Source organism: Protomyctophum parallelum (assembly GCF_964188405.1).
Source record: "Protomyctophum parallelum genome assembly, chromosome: 3".
Classification (NCBI taxonomy): Eukaryota; Metazoa; Chordata; class Actinopteri; order Myctophiformes; family Myctophidae; genus Protomyctophum; species Protomyctophum parallelum.
In genome coordinates this window covers 13,567,734-13,586,107 of record NC_139698.1, presented here as the reverse complement: position 1 = coordinate 13,586,107, position 18,374 = coordinate 13,567,734, and the positions used below count along the sequence as shown (strand labels likewise).

Here is an 18,374-nt window from a genome sequence, read left to right as displayed (position 1 = left end):
GCGTAAGTCGGGCCCACAGAACCCCGGTTCTCAACAACAACCCCGGTGGAGCAGCCCCTCTCTTAGTCAGGAGGAGGCCCAGGGGTCTTCAGCTCTATACGTCTAATCCTGCTCTCTCCTCTGACTCCATCTCTGACTCTGTCTGTCCGTCTCTGTGTGATCACTTCATCACAGAAGAGACCACAGGGTATAACTGGGGTATAACTGGGGTATATTGCAGCTAAGAGTTTGAAACAGACATGTCCTGGGCTACTGCTTTGACAACTGAACTAAAAATGTATTATTTTAGGTGGCACCCTTCTCCAAAGCACCTTAGCATAAACAGGCACAGCAAGTTATGCATGTTTATAACCAAGTTACAGTTAATAATTTAGTTGAGTTTATAACTAAGTTATGGGTGCACATTGACTATTGCGGCGATTGAACCTGTGACCTTTCAATTAAGAGGCTCCATCCATTCCGGCACCTCGCTGCCCCCTATAACAACTCGTATGAATAAACACAATGGCCAGATGTAAAGTAAGGCCTGAGTTACACTTATTTGCTTGCCGGTGTCACGCAACCAAGCATAAATCACCCTTTAAACTACGTACAAGGGCCAAGTACTAACACTGCGGCTGTAGTTCCAGTTAAATTACCATGAAAAGCCTGGGGCCCCAGTAGAGTAGAGTGACAAACAACAAATCCTTGAAACCAAAACACAGAAGCGGCAGTGGAACAGCGTCGTTGCCAGTGGGGCAGGGCGATGACAGCCTCGGGGACAAGAATTCAACAAACAAAAAGCTGCCCCCTCTTAATGACGGCTGGGCTGGCACGGCTTGTGAGCGAGGGTCTTGTGCCAGGCCTTCTCTCCTTGAGTGCGCGGCTCGCCTAATGAAAGTTTGCTGTTGCTGATGTACGCGACGACGAGGCTTTGACCGTGGTCCAGCGGCGAAGAGTGCGTGCGCTCTCTCCGGGGTTGTGTTTGTGTTCATCTGCTTGCCCGTTTTCTTTTTCTTTTTTTGGGGGGGGGGGTTCACAGTCCTCTCTTCACAAACCAACACACACGCCACACGACCCGGTTTATTTACAGGAGTGTGAGGGGGGGGGTTGGGGGATAGGCCAGAGCGTTCACTTAGACTAACTAAACACTATCCATCATACACACAGGCACAAGAAGCTCAACACATATAGGGGCTTTCAGCGTGCCGCGGCTGGCTACCACATCAGAACGCACAAACACCACCACTCAAACACACACTAACAATGACTGAGAGGCACATGCCAACACACACCAACATAGGCTACTCAAATGTACAAGCGTGAGAGCTTGCACGCACCCGCACACAGCATGCACCCAGCCACACACACACACACACACACACACACACACACACACACACACACACACACACACACACACACACACACACACCACAGTCACTCTCAGTGCATCTTTCATCTTCTACAAAGACACACACATATACATAAACACATGCACAGACAGCACTATCATGTTATTACGTTTTCCATATAAACAGCTATTCATGAATGTGCATTTATCTTTGAAAAGGCCTCTGAGCCTGACACGTTCTGCTTCCTATTACAGAAGTGACATGTCCTTCCTGCACACAGCTTCAAGGCCCGATTAGAACTCCTTTCTGCAACTCTTATTAACTTGTGCCAAACAAACGACTTCTCTCTCGCGACCTCTCTGAATGTACCCAGCTGCTAGGTTGCTGACCAGGTCCAGGAGATCCTGTCATATAACACCCGTCCTTGCCTCCCTACACTGGCTCCCAGTTAATTACAGAATACATTTTAAGACTCTAGTCATTACACACCGAGCCCTCCATGGCCAGGCACCTCCTTATCTCTCTGACCTGCTCCAGCCGTATGTGCCCAGCAGGTCACTGAGATCCACATCACAGGCTTTGCTGGTTGTTCCTCAGACAAAGCGGAAAACCAAAACCAAATCGAGCCTTTGCAGGTTTTGCCCCTAGGCTATGGAATGAGCTTCCACTCCACCTAAGAACTGTGGACTCTGTGGACATTTTCAAAGGACTGTTAAAAACTCACCTTTTTAAACAGGCCTTTCCATAGCCGGCCTGGTTAAATGTTGATTGCTTTATTTTTACTCTACTTTTTTGTCTATTTGTCTATTTGTCTATTTTGTCTTACTTTATTAATGACTTAGTTCTTAACTTGTTTTATTGACTATTGACTTGTTTTCATTTTATTGTTGTTAAAGCACATTGTGACTGTAATTGTCTGTGAAAGGTGCTCTATAAATAAACTTTACTTACTTACTTACTTACCCACCACAGAAATACCTCCATGTATTGCTAGTATCACTGTAAAAATAAAAATAAATCAGTGCCGTCTCTATTTTGGGCATTGTATGATTATGGGCAAAAATGTTCAAGAGGTTGTTGTTTGTTTTTTTTAATCAACATTCTGAAACTTTTCAAAAATAGACTACAATAGCCGATCACACTGCGTCACGTGAATGCTATAGGCTACCTTCACTGTTCAGTCATCATACGACAACGTATATTTGGCTTACATTTAAACTTTGTGTCACATTCAACTTCCGAATATGACACTGAGATGAGCACCAAATGAACAACAATATAGCCAATGGCGGCCAGCGAGATCACCAGTGTAGTACTTTCAGTTAATTTGCCTCCTATAGTTGCATAGTGGGTTCAGACTGATATTATGGCATTTTATAAGCCAATTACACATTAAACAAATGCTGAAAATCAAGTGTTTAAAAGCACTCATAATGTTTTTCATTTGCTCTTAACAATCCAAACACTTGATCTTAAAAAGCTGTTCAAAGAATTACACACCGAGTTATTACCTGCATGGAGCTAATTAGCGCATTTTGAACGGAGATCTCTAAATAAAAAGCAGAATGCAACATGTGGTCCACATTTTGGTTTTGTAAATGTAATGAGTAAATGTGCGGCGCTGCATGTTCACTCCCAATAACAACTGACCCTCTCTGCTCTGGGCCTTCTGCTCTTTGAAATCTTAGCCAAACACCTCCCATGGCTGAGTTATGAGAGAAGATATGCAGTTGTGGCCTCTCCATGTTACTGTCAAATGTGCTGATGGTAGACTTGTTGATGTGTTTGTGTGTGTGTGTGTGTGTGCGTGCGTGCGTGCGTGTGTGCATGCGTGGGTGGGTGCGAGAGTGCGTGCGTGTGTGCGAGAGAGGGAGAGAGGAGTGCACGTGCAGTTCCATTACTGTTCCAAACCAAACAGCGCAAGAGTAAATCAGATGCCACATGTCATGTCATTAAAGGTAAACATGCAACGTGAAAGGGCAACTCTTATCAGTGGCTGAATGAAACAGTTGTTGGGAGTCTGCATGGGTGAGCTCGCTGCATGGCCGTCAAGGACGTCTCAATAATTGTAAAGCCTTATCAAGAGCGGTCGTTACACTTATGATCTCTACGAGCCCCAAGAATAACACAGCATTATACTTTGTCACATTTGACAGAGGCCATGGTTCAGTTCTCTCTCTCTCTTGTTCTCTCATATTTCAACAATGCCAACGTCATACTTTAGGCATTCAGCACTCATGCCACACATGATGGAGATGTGTGGCAAATGCACATAATTACAGACCCTCCGTGTAACTGTAAATGTATCGAATTGTAGCTATGAATGTACACAACCAGAATTTGGTTACACTTAAATTAACGAACATGCGATACAACACCAATCAGGAAGGTCCCGGAAGCCGATAGAAAAACAAATATAAACTTGAAGTTGCATAGTTTAAACACACAGGGGGGGGGGGATAAGACATTTGAAAGCAGCCCCAGTCTTCACACACTAGGGTCAGTGTGTTCACAGGCTGCTTTGGGGCAACTAGGGGAACTCTATAGCACACAAGAGACATACAATAACTTAGGGGGGCAGACAGGCCCATGCCAAAGAGGCATTTATGTATACTCAGCTCTTCTACTGGGCATGCAAACAGGCAAACATTGTGTCAAGCAGGCCAACGCATAATAGCTAATTTATAGGTAATTTATACCAGAGACAAACTTGTGCCATATAAGTATGTGGTAAAAAAAAAATAGAAAATCAAGAGTACATTTCACACTATAATGGCAACCAAACACACAGGCATCTTTGCGGAGAGATCTGGCAATGTTTTCGTGGAATGGCACAATACAGAAATTTGAAAGGTGGGGTGAGAGAGAGAGAGAGAGAGAGAGAGAGAGAGAGAGAGAGGGAGGGAGAGGGAGATTAATGAGAAGGATGGGAAGAAGAGATAGAATCTCAGTCTACCAACAGCAGAAGCTCCGTCCACACCCCAGCGACAGTGGGTCTCCTGCTGGAATTTTCCATGGAGTAAGTGGTCGAGCAGAGCAGAGCTCAGGGCCCCGATGCAACATATATATAGTTGCTATGCACAATGCCGTGCAGATTGCTTGCTTTCAATAGTTCACTGTTGGCCCCGGCCAGCCAGAGCCATGTCCCTCTGCCACCCCCACACCCACCCCACGCCACCCCACATCCCCCTCGGCCACTCCCCCTCTCCCCCACAACCCCCTCCTCTCTCCCTCACACATTTTTGTGCAGGTTCCAGTGCCGTTGTGCCCTGCGGCGCTGCCTCCAAGGACTTCCTGGCGCCCTACCAAATAAGGTTGACACCCTTGTGTGTGTGTGTGTGTGTGTGTGTGTGTGTGTGTGCGTGTGTGTGTGTGCGTGTGTGTGCTCGCATATAAGCTGGCAGAGACATTCACTCTGACACCCAATCACGCCAGCATGGCTGCCCAGTCGAGGGAAGAGAGCTGAGCGGTTGAGGGGTTAACTGCTGGTTCAACCTCTCTCTCTCCCGGTCTTCTATACTCTCTCTCCTTCTCCCTTCTTTATCTCACTCTCTCTGTCATCATAGCGCTCCAGATCTAAGGAGCTGGGAAGCGTTAGAAGTTAAGATTAATAGGAACACATTTTTTTAATAATCTGGCCCTTTTCTCCGAATGTTGACTTGGTATTATTTATACCGTGTAAATGCTTCCATGGTTGCACTTGGCCCCGGGCCAGATCTATTCATATTTAGGGTATTTATACAGGCCGGGCCAAGGATAACATTAATGCAAAATACACCTTGGGGCATATAAAGTATCTGCTAATTTATTTTTCCTTCATACCATATACTCACATTCCTGATCTGAAGGGGAAAACCATTTCAAAGTTAATGGCACTACGGTGTCATTTCATATTATTATAATAAATCCAGCCTGCCATGCCTTTGAAAGTGAGTATATGTGTATAGGAACATTGCATATTACCCATTTATTAAACACACATGAATGGGGAATTGGAGTTAGAAATGGCTCGGTTAGTCTGATACACGGATCACAAACCTGAGACATTTATCTACTTACTGTGATTTATGCAGGTAACTGTGAGTGACACAAGCACACGCACGAGCACACTGCACACTGCACACACACACACACACACACACACACACACACACACGCACACACACACACACACACACACACACACACACACACACACACACACACACACACACACACACACTAGTAACTCTGTGTTATTGTGTCTCTTAGGGAGAAATTGCGGTCAAGGACATTAAGAGCCAAAATAACATTAGGTCAAAATTGACATGGCTTCAAACTAGGCCTGCTCTCTCTCTCTCTCTCTCACGCGTGAGACACACACACACACACGCGCGCGCGCGCAAGCGCGCACACACACACACACACACACACACACACACACACACACACACAAGGTAGCCATTCTTAGCTTGGGCAAAGGGGGGGGGGGTCCTCGGATCAGTGTTCCATTGTAGTCTGCGTCTACCAGTTCGTAACTATACAATAACAAGTTTCCACGGCGGCGCCGTGACTGTGACTCGGCAGCAACAGGGCTGAAGGAAATCATTCCACCTTATTTCATGAGAAGCAGAAGTTCACGTCAGGCTACTATTCTGTTGATGTATGAGGAGCGCTCCGTGCAGCGCGGGCCCAACTCCGTGTGCTTTATGGCTGTTTTCCCTGCGGCCGGTCCAAGAAAAGAAGAAGAGAGAACGAACGGAACGGGATGCTTTTTCCAAAACAATCACAAACCCCTGCAGCACGTGACAACATACTGTACTCATGACGACGTCAATTCCATATAGCTCAACAGCCCGTTGTTGTTATTCCCATCCCATCCCAGGCTGAGGCAGGCACCACTCCAGCAGCATACTTTGCACGTATACGCACGCGCGCGCGCGCACACACACACACACACACACACACACACACACACACACACACGCTCACAAATTTAACTCGCAAAGTATAGGCTATATAGCTTATATATGCCACTATTTGACTTTTAAACAAGGCAGGATTCGAACCTCAATCGGTTTCCCACGCGGAACACATGCCCAATTTAGCCAATTATAGCAGGGATAACCAATAAATGTACGGTTTACAGACAAGACAACAAACAACACGTGTCACATCATGGAGACATGGACGAGCATGGACGGAGCTGCACTCAGCAGCATTGATCTGAAATCTATTCATCTGAGAAGGAATACAAAATGTTGGAGAAATAGTAGCCTATACATGATGACATATTGAATGTGGGGTTAACTGTGAACATGGGGGATGGATGGATGGCCATCCCCCTGCCCCTGACCCCAAATGACGCGCCCCTGGTTCGAATCCACCACGCGGTGCGGTGGTTCCGTGACATGAGACGCACTTACTGTCTGAGGGAATGTAGAAGGGCTGCATGTCGATCTTATGCACCTCCTTAGCATAGTACTCCTCCTCGCTGCGCTGGCGCTCGCACGTCGCGGCGCGCTCGTTGGCTTTCTCCTGCAGCAGGTCCCGCGTGCTGTTGTAGATGGCGATGATGTCCCGGGACACCTCCTCGGGCTCCGGGAACGTCTCCGGGGGGCTGGTGAGCTTCAGCTTGCTCAGGATCTGTCCCCGAATGGCTTCGATGCGCTTCTTCATGAACTGGTCCATATCCAGCGTGCTGCACGTGGACAAACCGAGCGCCACAGAGGCTAAATCCAAAGTCAGGAGAAGGCTTAGAATGTAGAAGTTCATCTTCCTCACCAGCGAGATGGTTTCAGCAGCTTCTTGAATTCTTGACAATATAGATTAAAAAAAAGAGAATTAATTCAGGTTAAATTAAATGTTAACGGAATAAACCCATTTCGCGGAGAATGTCACTGACTGCTTCAAACGGCGACAACGTTTACACTTGCATGCCTTTGAAATTCGTCTGAGCTTTTTCCTTTTCAGTTTCAGTCAAATATTTTGGATCGCGCCGTAAAATCCATCCACCCGCCCCGGTTGCAAAATCCGTTATTCGGTCAGAGCAAACCGAATCGATCCTATTCCCAGTTGATGATCATATAAGCGCATGCCAGGAGTGCGTAAAGGTGGTGCTGGGAGTCGCCAACGCCAGCTGTCAGGCCATTAAATGTCCACGGTCACTGGCACAAAAATAAAAGAAAACATTCCGATGAAAACACAAAACTAGGTATAACAACTAAGTTGCTGTCGCCAGCTGAGCAACACAGACGTGTAGCCTGCGGGATAGAGCACACCTCCACCGCATCAGAACGAACACAGCTTTCCAACCGTGGCCAAACAGCAACGCACGCAACGCAACACAAGTCCGTCTTTGATCAACTGTGTATAGCTGAAGTCAAACTTCAGGATCTTGATATAAAGCGATTCATTGCGTTCATCAACAGACCCCAATCTTGGGAGAAAAATGGGGGAGTGGGGGAGAGGGGGAAAAAAATCCGTCCTGGCACTCGCAAGGTGTCAAGTTGTCAGTCGTTATAGCTCATGCGTCGGCGTATGGAGAGAAAGCGTAACACGTAGCGAAGTCAGAATGACACAACCGAACACTGTTCCTTCATGTATGGGTCAGGACGGTCAAATAATAAAACGACCGCTGTCTGTCTCTCTTCAGTGCCCACAGAGCAGGACCGTTTCACGCGTCGTCCCTCTCACTCAGCCCATCTAGTTGAAGAAGCACGGTTCAGAAATGCACTGCTCCTCTCTTTACGCGTGCCAGTGAGTGGGACAGCATCAGCGGGCGGCCGCCTGTAGGCTGTAGGAGATTTATAAGGGGGGACTAACTTTACCACGTGCTCCCCCTTCTACAAACCGAGGTTGTGGTCATCACTTTCAGACCAGGGGACCCCTTCGATTCCAGGTTACGAGGCGATTTATTGTAAATATGAGTGCTCAGCGCGCCCAATGGGACAGTGCAGCGGGTAATGGCCTATTGGCCCTACGCGCAATGACACTGGGTCCTAAAGCCAGACAAATCAATTGGCTTTTCACACACAGGCTCAGGCTGGGCGCGCGGACACACACACACACACACACACACACACACACACACACACACACACACACACACACACACACACACACACACACACACACACACACACACACACACACACACACACACACACACACACACACACACACACACACACACACACACACACACACACACACACACACACACACACACACACACACACACACACTCCTAGGAAATGTTCAGGAGGGATATTTTTTCTTTTGCTTACATTTTACACATACACACGACTGCATGTATTTTATATAGGCCTTGTTATATTATTATATACACACACATCATACACAGCGGAATGGCGCAAAGGTATACTACCCTCCTCTCAGCGCACTTAATCAATATCCAACCCCTTTGGCTGTTTAATCTGCCAAATGGCAGGTGGGAGCGCTCTTAAATTCCCCAATGTGAAAACCCATTAAATGCCAAGTTGAAATGTAAATGTCTGCATGTCAGATCATGTAGATTGTATAGAATCTCTGACCTACCTGACGGTTTATCCAAGTTCTGCGGAAGCATCAAGTGTACTATAAGATAAGGCACACTGCTGTCCTTTACACTGAGAGGGAAACACTATCTAACCCATGCCAGGAGCAACAGGAGCGATTCTAGTGTAACTGAACCACTGCCAGATCCACCTATAGGAACAGAGAACAATGAGGGTAACGAAATAATGAGCAAAACGCATATCCTTACACCTGTCTTAGAATTGGATCATGTCAAACATGAGTCAGGATATAGAGTGCATCCCACCACCCTCACTACCCCCCCGCGCTCTCCTTTCCACTTTCCACTCTCCCACAGTCCCAACGCCTTGTGTATGCCAGCTTGATTTACGTTTATGCGCCTAAGAAAATCTCACTTTTTTCATCATTTGCCAAGGCCCTTTTGCCTCCCCTCTCACAAGAACCGTCCACACCCCATATACCCCTACCAAAGCTAGCCATTTATCAGCAGTGACAGGCTCTCAGAAACTCTCTCAGCATCCAGCCCACTGGTGTAAACCAGATGTTGTCACTAAATCAGTACCCACATAGACAGATGTTGAGGCCAGACGAGGTGTGGGTGTCTATGCGTGCGCGTGTGTGTGTGCGCACGTGAGAAAGTGAGAGACAAGAAGGGGTAGCTGTTTCATGCTTAGACAGTTGCTCCATGGACTGTACCTCCGAACACCTGCTCACCACAACTGCAAAAAACATTACACCAGATTGGGAGTAATTGACATTATTTTTGCAGGTCTCCACACCGGGACCCTCATATCTCAAAGAATGTATTTGCTTATGAGTGTGCGGGAGAGAGAGGGGAACCCCCCCACGCCCCCCGCCTCCATCAGCTGCACTTCAGTGCACCTGCACAAACGTCCAGCCCCAGGTCACGGGCTCACGTCATCTCTCTGCATTCCCTGTGAACCTGGCGTACACACTGACAGGCCCCTTCACTTTTCTCAAGGCGGTCCCAGATACTCATCCAAAATGTGTGCCGATCCAGGGTGGTCCGACTCCCTACCGATCAGCACGAGGAGACCGCAGAAAGAGAGATGACGACGATGAGCGACAGCCGAGGGCAGTAAATGGAGAAGACCTATAGCGACCCACTCTCAAGCTGTGTGTCAACAAGGCCAAGGGAGAAGGCTGGCATTCCACAGTGGCAGGCCACAGTGTTGCCATGACGAATGAGCGTTCTGCATGGTGGAGACAGGTCTGCAGAGACGCGCCGGCATTCTCCTCGCGGCGATAAGGCCCTCGGCAAATATTTCCACTCGCTGTGTGGCGAGGGCCAGACAGTGGAGGAGAGGAAGGGTAGAACGAGCACAAGAAAGGAGAGGAAAAAAGAGAAAGGGAAGAGTCAGCAGAACTGTCAACGCCACATCGCCTTGCCTCCCAGGGTCATTTTGAGGCAAGGTGAGGCTGTGTGTGCAGTGGGAGGGGGGCAGCTTCGCCTTGGCAACAGTCCAGCAGACACAGGCATGAGCGTCATTAAACAGGGAGGTTTATGTATAGTATGACAGCTATTCCACTGTCACCAGCTGGCCTGTGCTCTCTGGCACACACATTTCCTCCACGGGGTCATAAAGAGTTTAATGTCACATTCCGTGAAAGCGAGCATGATTGTCCTGTCCCAAGTAGATGTTATCGCCAAGACTCTTCCAAAGAAGACCATTAGCTGCACAATTATTAACATGCTGTGCTGTGTAATAATGTGGGACACAGCCTGTGGTGGATCCCGCCACAAATGATAATGACGCAAAAAGGAATTAGATGTTTCTTCAACTGGCTATTTATTCAAAAAACATGAGATTTGTGGCAAAAAAATAAATGTATTTACAGGAACGGCAGATTGGAAACAGATTCAGCACATGGCACTTAATAGCCTCAAGCTCCAGAATAGCACAAACACTCCGGTAGAACAGTATTATCAGTCCACACTGTGGGTGGGCTGGGCAGGATCTACAGTACGTAATCTATATATGGAAGGATAAACAGGCGTTTTGTATTGACCTGATGAAGATCCACCATGTAACGAAATTTTGCCCGATTTATTTTATTTTACAATAAATAAATGAGTCCAAACCATAGCTCTGTGTGGGTTCCATCCTTAAACTATGTTCTGCTTTTAATGCAGCAGCCACTGTGGCAGTGTGCATAGTAAGGCCTTCATCATAAGGTACTCCTTCTCCCCCATCTCAGTGGTTTAGGACCAATTAGCTCCGATCCCCGGACAGACCCCGAAGCCTTGAAGGGTGACCTCACTTCGGTGACACAAACATACGGTCCCTTTATTGTGGAAAGGGTTGGTGGTCTCAGTCTGAATCACTGTCCTCTGAAGCCTCTTGTGCGTCCGGCTGTTCACCCTCATCTTCATCACTCTCTTTGTCCCAGTCTTTCATGGAGGCCCCCATCATAAAGTCATCTCTGAGCACGCTCCAGGCAGGCTTCTCGTCTGCTTCGTCAACAGCCGACTGAACACAGGAAACACAATACCCATGTATAAACAATGAACACAGGAAACACAATACCCATGTATAAACAAAGAATAAACATTTTAAATGCTCATACACTCTATGGTGTGCTTTATGTTCAAATGTTGACACTTGAGCCAGCCCTCTGTAATCGCTGCCAAATTCATCAACTCCTGAAAGCCAACAGTGCCACCATGTGGGCATAAAGTGACATTACAGGTTTGCAAATGTTCCAAGGAAATATTTGTCATGATGGGAGAAAATAGTAATTGCCCATGCAAACCAATAAATCAGACGGTGAAGTAAACTTAGTAGTCTGTGATTCCATAATGTATTGATATCAATAGCAGCATGCAAGACTTGCGTAAATGACATACTATTTTCCGTATAAACTCTGCATGATATCTCATTTCATCTTTTTACAATCAGCAAAACATTGTGTGACTAAAAGGACTGACAAATGCATGTAATGTGAAACTCACCGTCTGTTTTTCGATTTTCACGGTTACTTTGCTGCCACCGTCCTTTCCCCTGAGGACATCGATGAAGTCTCTCTTGGAAACGGAGTTGAGTAGCTTTGCCTTCTTGCGCTCTGAGCTGCCAACTTCCTTCACCTTCTCATCCATAGTTGTCTGGTGTTTCCTCACTGCATTGAAGAGCTGCACCACGCCCCTGAAGACGGAACAGAATTAAGCGAGGAAACCACTTTGAATTGTGTTTTATCGCCTACTGAATACGCACTTGTTTGATTCTGTCAGCTGTTATTCGATCACAAGGCTATTTCATGTCAAGACTAGGTTTTTCAGGAACTAGCACCTGGAAGTTGATGCTTCGATCGAAGCCTTTAATATGGACCTCAAGTTAACATAAACACCACCTGCACTTCATAAGGGTGTGATTTTATAGATTTCGTTTGGAAAAAAGAAAACAATTAAATATCACCCATCCCTTAAAATGCACCACACCTTTAGCTCAAACACATACTGGGGTATGTCTGAACACTGAAAATCCACCTTAAAGCTCAACCTTGATGATTCAAAACTATGTCTCCCACATGGAAAACCAAACCTCTTCTGCTCAACCAAATGAGAATTCCCCCTGGCCAAGGGGCGATATTAGACTTCTGAGATTCAAGCAGGCAATATTTCTTGCCCCAATTTAGTCGTTATGGGAATAATTTCCTCACCACACACATTTGTGTGTTGTTGTCACTGCTGTTGTATCCTACCAACTCACCTGTCAGCATGTAGTCTTCCCTGCTGACAGGTGCCACCCCAGCCCGTTGGTGTAGGAATACGTGCAGTGAGAAATAGTATTGACGCCTCAGCATTGATTGCCTACAACTGGCCTACAGGGCACCGCTCCACGGTTTCCTCTATAGACGCTCAACAAAGCTGGATGCAATGCAACACGGTGGACGAAAACCCACAACTTCTGCAGCTCCCTCCCCACCAAGTGGACGCAAAGACGACGTCTTCTGGAGAACACAATGGAACCGTTAAGTGTAATTACCTCGTAGCAACCCGCTGTAGACTTCTCTCATTTTCACGGTCCTTTCCCACATCAGGTTTCTCCCTGGCCATCGACTCCCACGCTCGCTTCTTATCAGTCTGTTGGAAAAAGTAAATAAACAGAAATGACATGTGTGTAGAGTGGGTAGGAACACATTAGTCCCCGTGTTGTCTTGTTGTATTATAATAACAGGATAAAGAAGAAAGAAACTCACCGTTTTGGGATATTTAACAGTATCCAACCCTTTTACAATTATTTGATTAATTGTTAAACCATAAATATCTTTGTAACTTTAGAAAATGTATGGTCCATACACATTCTGCACAGTATCTGAATCAGGGGTTTTCAACTGGTGGTCCGTGAAGGTATTGCATGTGGTCCGGGTGGTCCCTGACCATGCATTTAGTAATGTAGGAAAGTGAAGATTTGTATTTTAGTTTTTACTAAAATAACAAAATAACCTGGTGACGTACGATGACGTGTCAATGTTGTCAGTTAGTTTTCCACAGAAAAGGGAGTTAGAATCTCAAGGAGAAGTGTACCAGATTGCCTGGTCGAGTCACCATTATTAGGAAATGTGGCCATAATCAATTGCATGTGTCTGCTCGCTCAAAGTTCTACATGAATCAGTTAACATGAGTTTAATATGGAAGGTTGTAGCGATCGGCTATCGCACGCACCCACTCGCACCACCGCAAGTATTCATGTCCACGTACATTCCAGTAATTCACACAGACTAACGTCAGCGCCGCGACACGCCCCCGATGCTCGTTACGTTTCATGAATGGAACAGTAGCCAAGATGGCGCGGCAATGTCAGAGAGAAGCCAGACTGGAGTGGAGAGAAGTGATCGCGTTCGCGAGTTACCGTCCGCGCGGTGCATTTTTATGAATGAAGACCCAGCTGTAATCGGATCCTGGTGGAGGAGAGAAAACCCAAGAAGTGAATCCTTGGGGCGTTTTCCATTGTCTGTGTCGCGGGTCCTTGTCGTCATTCAGCAAAGGAGCTGCTCTCTCACTGACTGGTACCTACCCCCGCCCCCCCATACACACACTCATACTCACACACAGGTTTTAATCATAAAACCCCCTACAAAGGTCACTTTGTACACAAAGTCACTCAAAGTCACTCAAAGTCAATAAAGGCAATAGGCCTACTTATTTTTCCACACACAGAAAGTCAGTTTAAGGTTTTGTGTTGAAAACAGAAAATTAAATGCAGCAGTCCAAACCTTAATAAAAACGTTGGGATTAATAAAGTGACAACTTTTACAATATCTCCATTACCATTATCCAAATTAATTCCTTATTATAATATTTTTACATTTTGGAAAAAAAATAGCTCTGCAATGTGAAATCAAAATGCCACCGAATTCTCTCATTTTCCTTGTCTTCATGGCCCAACTTGTGAAAGCTACATGCTTTTATTGTGAAGGCAAAAGTTTCTGAATGTCCTCAGTGCCTGCCTGCATATCTCCGCGTGCTGCAAATGGCTGATCTACAAGCTCGCAACGCTTTGAGCTTGTAGATCAGCTATTTTCAGACGATGAATAAATCAGGCATCAGTGCACTTCACTCACTGTGGAGGGAGATGTCTTTTTGTTGGCCGATCATATGGACACATACCTCCTCGATGGAAAAATAACAAGCTATTGGAAGCTATTCTTCGTGCCGTGGCACATTATGTTTAATCAAACAACAACAAGTTTACCTCCTCACTCAGTGTTTGGGTCGGGAGTCGGCTGTCTGCGTAGATGACTGCATGCAGTTACATGAGCGCTGCACAGTGAAATTGTACAGCTGAGAAAGATTAGTTAATTTGTGTCGGATAAAGGTTATTGCCGTTGGTGGGTATTCGTGAACGATCGTTCTTTGAACGAGTTCAGGGACAACACGAGCGTCAGGCGAACGTCCAAAGTTTTTAGCAATGGGACGGGCAAGGACCGCAGGATTTCTTTTTTCCCTCCCTGAAAGTTGCACTGGTGCGACCTCGTAAATTTCTTACTCGCACGTTGAAAAATTAAGTATCATATGTGACCTATTAAGTCATACGCTGGAGCCCTGCATGTGGTACTGCTATATTTATCCTTGTAATCAATTTGTAAGGTTGACTTTGTTTGTTCTAAACAGGACTAATTGTGTTAGGCATTTGCCTAACTGGCACCCCGAAACAGAGTAACATCAAGTCAAAAACAACTATGCTGTTTTCGTGCTCAGACGCACCCACCCACCCAGCAACCACCCACCCACAGCTCCGTAAGGGAGTGGTTGCACTACTCAAAAAGTGGCTTGCGGTGGTGTGAGTGGGTGAGTGCGATCGCTACAAGGTTAAGAGAACAGAATAAGGGTAACATGGGATAGGAATAGATCAGTTGTTCTTAATCTTTTTTTGCATCTCAGTTTAAAAATGACTGTTAAGGGCGTGATTTAATTCGTTGCGCGTATCATCGTGCAGCAAATCAAAATAAGCCCTCAAAAGTCATCATTTCACTTTACGCTTTTATTTTTAAATTAAAAATAATGGCCCGATTCATTGATTATAACAGTATAAGCATTATGTTTAGTAACACGGTGCACAGTGTCAGTCACCTGTTTTTTCTTCTCCAGCACTTCTTTTCTCTCCACTGCTTTCTTCTTGTCGAGCTGTGTGTTCTTCACCAGGATGCTGGGTTGACTCGCCGGGGTTTTCTTCGCCAGGATCTTGGCCATGGCGTCTGCCCACCCGGCGTTGGGGTTGCCCTCACCGCCTCCCTCCTTGTCTGCCTCCCCTCCATCGCTATCCTTTGCGTCGATGCCGTCACTCTCCCCGCTGCCGTCCTCCCCGCTGCCATCCTCCCCTCCATCGTCACTCTCCCCGCTGCCATCCTCCCCTCCATCGTCACTCTCCCCGCTGTCGTCCTCCCCTCCGTCGCTTGACCCTTCTCCACCGCCGCTCCCTTCATCAGAGTCGCCTTCTTCTTGGTCACCGCTCTGGTCGTCCTCGGCGTCTTCTCCTCCTGAGTGGTTAGGAAGACAAGCGTGTCACTGAAAGGTTGCACACTATAAAATACCCAACTGATCTCATTGATCCCCCCCCCCCCCCCCCGCCCAGATTCGGCTCAAACGTGGGGATGAATTCATTCGTCTATTATGCCAGCAAAATGTGGAATGCCCTAAAGTACAGGTGAAAATATAGTACAGGTAAAAATCTCTCTCTCTCTCTCTCTCAGAGAGAGAGCGACGGCTCGCCCCACGTGGATATACACAGCTTTGAGATATCTGTGGATATGTAACAGTATTATATAATTACACAAAATATGACACAAATAAGTGCTTCTACCTGACTTAATTCTCCATGGTTCATGCGCGTCTCTTGTGTGTATAGGAATACATAGTGCATTAGAGGTCACAGCCCCTTTAAGTCTCCCCCTTTTGCCCCCTGTATAAATGTCCTGCGACACCTCCACCTCTTCCTAGTTCCTTCTTTACTTCCGTCTTGGAACGAGGTGGGTGTCTTTGTTGACTTCTCTGTATAACATAATAAGAATTGTACTTGCAAATCGATTTATACAGTGTTTGTTTCACTCTGTTTAGAGAGCCATTGCACTACTAAGAACTAACGTGGAGAAGTGTCTGTTGTTATTCCTTGTCAGGTATGTTACGTTATATTATTTGTTGTGTTACTGTCGCTCTTGCTTCTTTACTTCCGTCTTGGAACGAGAGAGCCATTGCACTACTAAGAACTAACGTGGAGACGTGTCTGTTGTTATTCCTTGTCAGAATAAAACGTGGTTTCCAAAGACAGTTCTGGGTCCGTCTGTCCATACTCCATTCAACACAACGCAGAGAGACAGATTACACTGGTTACAGATATACACTTGTATACAAGTGTTGCGTTAGCCGCAATTTGCAACTCTAGATTTTTTTTACAATGGGTTGAATCTAGAGTTGCAACAAGCTCCATCCACTTCCTATTCATCATTTTTGGTTTGTGATCTGCTTGTCTTAAACGACGTTAAACTCACCAACATTGCAGCTGTAGTCCAAGCTTGAATTATCCTCTTTCAATCTGCCGAGCTTGTTTTTCATAAAAATCCACCGTAGAGATGTTATGAGCTACTTTCTGTCAAGACATCCTCTGCAAGTGATTATTTTTCTAAGTGCTGGAGTTTGGAAGCACTCGTCGTACGTCACTGAACGGCCCTGCAGTCCACCTGTTTCGAATTTGCACATAATGCAGGAGGCAGCAGCGCGACCCGTTAACAAAAACGAGTGCTTCCAAACTGCAACACTTCGAAAAATAATCACTTGCAGAGGATGTCTTGACAGAAAGTATCTCATAACATCTCTACGGTGGATTTTTATGAAAAACAAGATCGGCAGATTGAAAGAGGATAATTCAAGCTTGGACTACAGCTGCAATGTTGGTGAGTTTAACGTCGTTTAAGACAAGCATATCACAAACCAAAAATGATGAATAGGAAGTGGATGGAGCTTGTTGCAACTCTAGATTCATCCCATAAAAAAAAATCTAGAATTGCAAATTGCGGCTAGTGTTGCGTACACATGCAGCGCGTTGTGAGCTCGTCGGTGCCCCACTCACCAATCACCATGAATCCAAGCAGAGAAAGTATAGGTAAAACACTGCCACTGCCAGTGCTCCAGCCATCAAAACTTGCCAAAAGAAATGAGCCCCAAATGCTTTTCTGAAAATATAGCCTACTTTTAGGCTACTGCTCATAGTATTGATCATTTATTGTATGTCTTGATGAATTTAATAGATAGGACCACAATGGAAGCAAGCCCACAATGCTTTTTGTATAAGATAGACGGACGGTTAGATAATTATTTCCTCTTACACAAAAAAATACACAAAAACACAAACATCACGTTTTTTCAACGTTAGCATTAGCCAAATAGCTAACAACCTCCGACACTGGTCAGACACTCCGGGATGAGATTAGCAGAATGTTCTTTCTTGGCACTAATCAATGTGAAAACATTATATCATGTCAATACAGCCTATGATAAAACATTGTAGTATTTTAGAATGTTATGTTTGTTTTGTTTACCCGACAGTTCTGTGGAAATCTCCACATGTGGCTGCTCTACTGTTGCCATCATTCTTCCGGAAGTACGTAGAAACTAAAGGAGTCACATCCAAAGGGTTCCGTACGGCTCGATTACTACAGGACATGTTCCGTGTGGGAGCTTCAATCAAAGAACCATAAAGGCACTCTTAATTCTGCAAATATAGGCCTATACATTATTTCTTTTTAATAAACAAAATGAATGGAAAAATAAACCAACCAGGGCAAACAACTTTATATAGAAGTGTATATTTGTACGTCTTTAAATGTTTTGATGAATTGAACAAGGTGGACCCTCTTGTAAGCAAAAGTGTAATGCTTTATTGGGTCGTCCACTCACAGTTAACAATCTTTGTAACTGTTAATAAATATTTAAATCAATCAAAACGCTATCTTTTACATAACATAGTCAAGTTATTGTCATTGACAAACATAGATCTGCCAAAAATG

At 45.6% G+C, this 18,374-nt stretch overlaps 2 protein-coding genes across 3 annotated transcripts in view; both read right to left on the bottom strand.

Annotated features, from left to right (window-relative positions):
• The window catches only part of tgfb2 (transforming growth factor, beta 2), a 34,213-nt gene extending 25,252 nt beyond the window's left edge, over nucleotides 1-8,961 (bottom strand). The window contains exons 1-2 of one of the 2 annotated variants that reach the window (XM_083761526.1): nucleotides 8,874-8,961; nucleotides 6,740-7,128 (exon numbers count right to left, since the gene is read on the bottom strand). In XM_083761526.1, coding sequence (XP_083617652.1) covers nucleotides 6,740-7,088 — 349 coding nt within the window. In that variant the 5' untranslated portion in view covers nucleotides 7,089-7,128; nucleotides 8,874-8,961. Of the gene's footprint in view, nucleotides 1-6,739; nucleotides 8,180-8,873 lie in introns of those variants that run through there. The other variant, XM_083761525.1, reaches the window with a different exon arrangement.
• A 1,677-nt stretch (nucleotides 8,962-10,638) lies between these two features.
• On the bottom strand, nucleotides 10,639-17,968 carry rrp15 (ribosomal RNA processing 15 homolog). Its single transcript, XM_083761531.1, has 5 exons — nucleotides 17,907-17,968; nucleotides 15,445-15,851; nucleotides 12,857-12,954; nucleotides 11,827-12,016; nucleotides 10,639-11,344 (listed from the first exon to the last, which is right to left on the bottom strand). The coding sequence occupies exons 1-5, from the start codon at nucleotides 17,956-17,958 to the stop codon at nucleotides 11,186-11,188; spliced, it is 906 nt and encodes a 301-aa protein (XP_083617657.1). The 5' UTR covers nucleotides 17,959-17,968; the 3' UTR covers nucleotides 10,639-11,185.
• Between the last annotated feature and the right edge of the window lie 406 nt (nucleotides 17,969-18,374).